The 6,266-nt window shown below is 30.7% G+C and overlaps 1 protein-coding gene across 2 annotated transcripts; it reads left to right on the forward strand.

The window, feature by feature from the left end:
• The first annotated feature begins 427 nt into the window (after positions 1-427).
• On the forward strand, positions 428-4,818 carry LOC108579055 (eukaryotic initiation factor 4A-I). Of its 2 annotated transcripts, XM_017942489.1 has the most exons (8): positions 428-476; positions 1,426-1,543; positions 1,680-1,827; positions 1,903-2,012; positions 2,098-2,373; positions 2,778-3,229; positions 3,445-3,636; positions 4,759-4,818. In XM_017942489.1, exons 1-7 carry the CDS (start codon positions 454-456, stop codon positions 3,587-3,589), a joined length of 1,272 nt encoding a protein of 423 aa, XP_017797978.1. In that variant the 5' UTR covers positions 428-453; the 3' UTR covers positions 3,590-3,636; positions 4,759-4,818. The 2 variants fall into 2 exon arrangements, with proteins under 2 accessions (XP_017797978.1, XP_017797977.1); XM_017942488.1 differs by lacking the exon at positions 4,759-4,818 and having other exon boundaries at positions 3,445-4,471.
• Positions 4,819-6,266: the final 1,448 nt, after the last annotated feature.

Below are 6,266 nucleotides of genomic sequence, written 5' to 3' on the forward strand. Positions count from 1 at the left end.
ATAAAATTTATTTAGTTTAATAAATGAAAGAAAATATTAAAAAAGAAAAATATATTATTCTAAGAAAAAGAGGTGTGTATTGATTTTGAAAAAATTAAAAATAAGAAATAAATACGTGTACATGATCAACAATATATTTGCATTTGCCTCACACCCCACTAAGAGGTCACAAAGGATTATGGGTAATTGACGTACTTCCCTTATGCGCAATAAACATTTAGGAAAGGAAATAACATAAAACCCAAGAAATTATGTAAAAGCTGCTACACACTTTTAAAAACTTATATTCTCAAGCACTCGAACTGTTGAAAATCCATCTTGAAAGTTCAATTACTGAAAAAGTTCACTAAAATTTTGAAGACCGTTCGCAGCGCCATTGTGCGGCATTCATAAGAATATTCCTTGTGACGCAATAGGAACTCGTCCTTTCCGTCGACCTACCGCGAGTGGAACATGTCGCATACGTCTGAGCGAAGGTAAGTTCGATTTTTCATACGTAATCGCTAAAGATACTTGCTTTCTTACGTTTAGCAAATTCTTTGTTTATGTTGTGCTTTTATAAATCTTGCGCTGTGTACGGTTAGACATCGACACTTAATGATATATTCTTAAAAAATAGTGCAGCAATCAACGAATGCATGGACACGAGACTGACAACATGGCGTGCATTCGTTTTTGTCACATTGTTCGTAAAATTAATGTTGAACTTTCATTGCTGCTAATTTTCTGTAACCTCGGTGTTGTTACAATTTAAAATTACTTTGATTATGTGTACACTAGACACTGAAATTCTTCGCAAATGTATTTTAATTTTGATCAAGGAAATTGCATGTTACTCGTACAAACACGTTTTATTTTGCATTTGAAATTACGTAATAAAAAAATGAATTTCTTCTATTTAGAGAGAAGAAACGAAACAAAATAAATAGTTTTTAAAATGCTGTCCAAAATTATCGTTATTATATCTTTTATAACTAAAGCATGACTTACCTGTTCGGGCATGCTTTCCTGTGAGTCACTGTCAATGCATCTATCAAGTCATCGATAAATTCATCACCATATCTATTTCATGATCTATTCTAAATAGCATATTGCTACATTTGTATAAAATTCAGTATTTTTTAATAAAAAGTTTTTACATTATTTAGAACAAAATATTTTTTTAATTTATTGATAAATTCAAATACCATGTTGAGTTTTATATTTCAAAGTCGTTAAAGTAGGAAATTCCCACTATTCTGCTTTCATAATTTTATGTAAATGTTAATTTTTGTTACAGTAATTGTATATAGTTAAGAAATCACCACAAATGAAATAACTATTATTTTATGTATTTAACTTACATTCATAAAATTATGTACACATTACTAGGTATTCAATATTCTAAGGTAGAAACTATATATAAATTTCTCATTTATATTTCAGAAATGATGATCAATGGGCAGGAGATTCCAAAAATGGTCCTAGTGAAAGTGATCAACAGACATACGATGGTCCCCCTGGCATGGACCCCGATGGAGTCATCGAATCCAACTGGGATCTTGTAAGTTAACAGCTACAATGCATGACCTAATGTTTAAAAGTTACACATTAAAATTTAAATAGTTAATATTTCTAAAAAAATTATTTGTATTTATCATAATTTTACATTGTTACATATTTTTTTATACATAAACTAGGTTGTGGACAACTTTGATGAAATGCTTCTAAAGGAGGAATTACTACGTGGTATTTATGCTTATGGTTTTGAAAAACCATCTGCAATTCAGCAACGTGCCATTCTACCATGTATAAAAGGACATGATGTCATTGCGCAGGCACAATCAGGTAAGAAATTAGAAGATATGTATTGTACTATAAAAGTAATACAGCTTATTTTCTAATCTATGTAATATTTGATAGGAACTGGCAAGACTGCTACATTTTCAATCTCTATTTTACAACAAATTGATACTAACATCAAAGAGTGTCAAGCCTTGATTCTAGCCCCAACTCGTGAGCTTGCTCAACAAGTGAGTACTTATATAGTCATAATATTAATAATTACATGTATAAAATAAATAGATTTTTATTGAGTTTGTTTTTTTTATTTTTTAGATCCAGAAAGTTGTTATTGCTTTGGGAGATTTTATGCATGCAGAATGCCATGCATGCATTGGAGGTACCAATGTACGTGAAGATATGCGAAAATTGGATCATGGTGTTCATATAGTAGTTGGTACACCTGGTAGAGTTTATGATATGATTAGTCGACGGGCATTACGGGCCAGTAGCATTAAACTCTTTGTACTAGATGAAGCTGATGAAATGCTCTCTCGTGGTTTCAAGGATCAGATTCATGATGTATTCAAATTATTACCTCAGGAAGTACAGGTACGTGAAATTTCTAGCCATCTTTATAGTAATGGTATGATTTATATTCTGGTAGATTATAACTTAATTATTGAAATATATCCTTTTTTTTTATAAATATGTAATTATATGATGTGAAATGTAGTAGTTTTTGTAAGATGAGATCATTCTGGTTAAATTTGCACATAAGAATGTGTTTGACTATATTATACAGTAGTATATTGTACTGTTAATATTTTTTATGGATATTTTAAAAATTTTGAATAGTACCAATATATTACAAATTTGACATGAAATATTTTATAACATACATATATTAATTAGAAATATATATTTTGTAAAGACAACTAGTGTAATATTATTTTATTCTAGTATAGTAAATTAGTGGACATTAATAAACAAAAGTAAACATTTTTATTTTATAGGTTATATTGTTGTCTGCTACTATGCCAGGAGATGTTTTAGAAGTGTCTAAATGCTTTATGCGAAATCCAATTCGTATTTTGGTTAAAAAAGAAGAACTTACACTGGAGGGTATTAAACAGTTTTTCATCTTCGTCGAACGTGAAGAATGGAAATTCGAAACTCTTTGTGACTTATATGACACATTGAGTATTACTCAGGCAGTTATTTTCTGCAATACGCGACGTAAAGTAGATTGGTTAACAGAAAATATGCGCACTCGCGACTTCACAGTCTCTGCTATGCATGGAGATATGGAACAGAAAGAACGAGATCTCATTATGAGGCAATTTAGAACTGGATCATCCCGTGTCCTCATAACTACTGATCTTTTAGCACGTGGTATTGATGTTCAACAGGTTTCACTTGTCATCAATTACGATTTACCTTCCAATCGTGAAAATTACATTCACAGGTAAAATACAAACATTCTTTGCATACATATACAATAAAAATATATAAATGAATCTGCTTACGTACAACGTAATATTTTGTGCATTATTCCTTAAACAAATTGAAAATAATCTATGGAACTTTATGAATTTTAAATTATTATTATAATAAGAAATTCGCTTAACATGCAATGTACAAAAATAAATATCTAATGTTATAAATGTTATCACATTACAGAATCGGTCGAGGTGGTCGTTTCGGTCGTAAAGGAGTGGCTATTAATTTCGTAACAGAAGAGGACAAACGAACCTTGAAAGATATTGAACAATTCTATAACACTCACATTGATGAAATGCCAATGAATGTTGCAGATTTGATCTAAATCTGATTATTGGCTATAATTCATTATAATTAAAAAAAAAAATAAAAGTAAGTGAAATACGGAGCTCTCAGCTGATCTCTCATGGTGTGTGAGTATATATAGAGTGAGTTGGTGAACTATAATCGCTTATGTAAACGCGATCTACCGAAATATTCCAACGTTCTCATCTCAATTTCATTTTATAACAGTAGATTACAAAAATAGTTATCCGTTACATTAGAAAAACTAGCACTATTACATTATAATTATTACAATTATCACTACGGATACTACTATACTGCTACTCCTACCACTATTGCTCTTACTATTACTACTGTTACTGGTATATACTCTTGCGCTACTCTCTTCTTGTTGAATATTTATTACTACTACTTTTCCTGCTACTATTCCTACTGTATAACTCTATTACTAATATCTTTGGTGCCCCTGTTATCACTACAAATACTGAGATTGCTGCAAATTCCAGTACCGGATTAGTAGTGTTATCGCATCGATAAAATACAATCATTGTGACCGCTATTAGTGCGAGGCGGAAAAGGGAAAAGACCTGAGAAGCGAGACATTTCAACCGATTCGGTTGTTCTTTATCTCTTACTGTCTGGTGTCAGAGATTTTATATTTGCATAGATGCACCCACAATCTTATCCGACGAATCTAAATTTTGTTATGAGCTTCAAACCTTTTATCTTGAATCATCTTATTTTGTCTTCTTTTCTACACGACTTCTCCAACTGGATGATTCATTCCATGTTCTGTGGTCCCTCTTCGACGCTTCTACCACCGCGATTACAACGTGTTTGCCTAGGCAGAGGTTTAGTTGGGTATTGGAAGGGGTACTTTAATCACAAGCGTTGCCGAAGGAGATGTACATTCAGGCTTAGATGATACGAATTTTTGTATGTCCCAAATCCCAAGTACATACCTTCATTAAGAAATAAAGTGTTTGACCTTTTAATTGTGGTTTTTGTTATTACATTCATTATTGTGCTCAATGCTTAAAAAAACAATTTAATTTCATATAAATGCAAACCTTAATGGAACGTATTTAAAAAAGAAACCGTGTGTAAACTAATACGTTAAATTGTCATCAGATCATATTGGGAATAAAAGTTCTATGAACTGTACACATTATTGAAAAAGTTCTCACAGTTTTTTATTTATATTTGCAGGCAATTTTGAGCGGTCCAGAAATGAGGGAGATATTTTTGGAAATAGAGACCAAATTTCATGATTCAATATAGAAGTTTTATAAATTGATTACCTCTCTAATTTCCTGCCCTTTGCAGGTTATTTACAAAATAATAATTATTTATATACACTTGCATTATTTATTTTTAATGATTATGGGAACTAAACTTTTACACGATCATTTTATAGCTTACCAATAAAAAAACTATGAAAATACTCTTTGCATTAGTTGTGTATTTTTGTGCTTTGTTGGGAATAAAATTTTAATGCTTCGTATATTGTGAGAACTTTTATATCTTCGTAAAGGAATGTATTAAGAATAATAATCGATTATTCCAGCACAGTCTCTCATGTTGTAGCGTCGGTAATAGTTTTCGTAAGTTGGAGTAATTTCTTGAAACTTCCAATAAATTTGTTTCTTTTATTTCAACACTTAATATCATAATTAAAACACTTAGAAACTGCTCAAATTTCCGAAAACTGTTCATTATTCAATTCTGTAAATATTTACAAATAATTTTCTAAATGGTGGACCATTGTGTGTTTTATTGTATTTATACATTATAAAAATAATATTATGATTAAATTGAACTCTTACAGTCGACATAATAAATGTGGATGTCATTCACATACAGCTATTGCATCTCTATTTTATTTGACTGCATTTATTTTAAATACTCATTCTTACTTTACGTTAAGCGAATTACAAAATATGTTGCTAAGACCCGTAGTAACGGTGTCTAGTTTTCAATGTAATACGAAACTAATTTGACTTCAACGCGATTATTTATTTCAACTGAATGATATATAACAATGTACATATAATATAACAATAACTGATACGACTCTGTTATACTGTACTGGCGCGAATTAATGTTAAAATGACTGAGGATTGAATTACTTATCAAACTCGTTACTTCAATAAATCGAATTTTAGGAATCTGTTTTTAGAAATCGACCATTGGAAGTCTAATCGATTTCAATTTTGAATGATCCTCATTACTAGTAATGGATAATTAACCGATTAACCAATTACTAATTCAAGAAGGAATCAAGATGTCTCTTACTGCGCTCTTGGTGCGCTTTTTCTAAAGAGGAAATGCGGCGACATCGTACTTAGGTCTAATGATGGACTGAACTTCTATTTTTAAAAAAAAGTTAACTATCAATTTTTATCTTGCCTTTCGATAAACTGGGTTTATGACACGCTTGTTACTGTTATACGGAACGGGAAGGAAAAAAGTTTTAACTAAGAAAAAGTTTTTGCTAAGAAATATGCTGATCGTGAACTAAAAATTCTTCAATTCAAAAATAGCAAATGATTCGTACGACTGTGTCATAAACCCCCTGACAGTAGCAAACGGTAACGCGTATACTTCTTGCGTATGCTTTTGAGCGTGGGGTTTATATATTAAACGAACTCACGAGTAAAATATGTAACTGTTTCAAAAACAATAACGAGAGTAAAATAATATTAAGAATTATATAA

The sequence above is a fragment of the Habropoda laboriosa genome, unplaced genomic scaffold (genome assembly GCF_001263275.1).
Source record: "Habropoda laboriosa isolate 0110345459 unplaced genomic scaffold, ASM126327v1 scaffold42, whole genome shotgun sequence".
Taxonomy (NCBI): Eukaryota; Metazoa; Arthropoda; class Insecta; order Hymenoptera; family Apidae; genus Habropoda; species Habropoda laboriosa.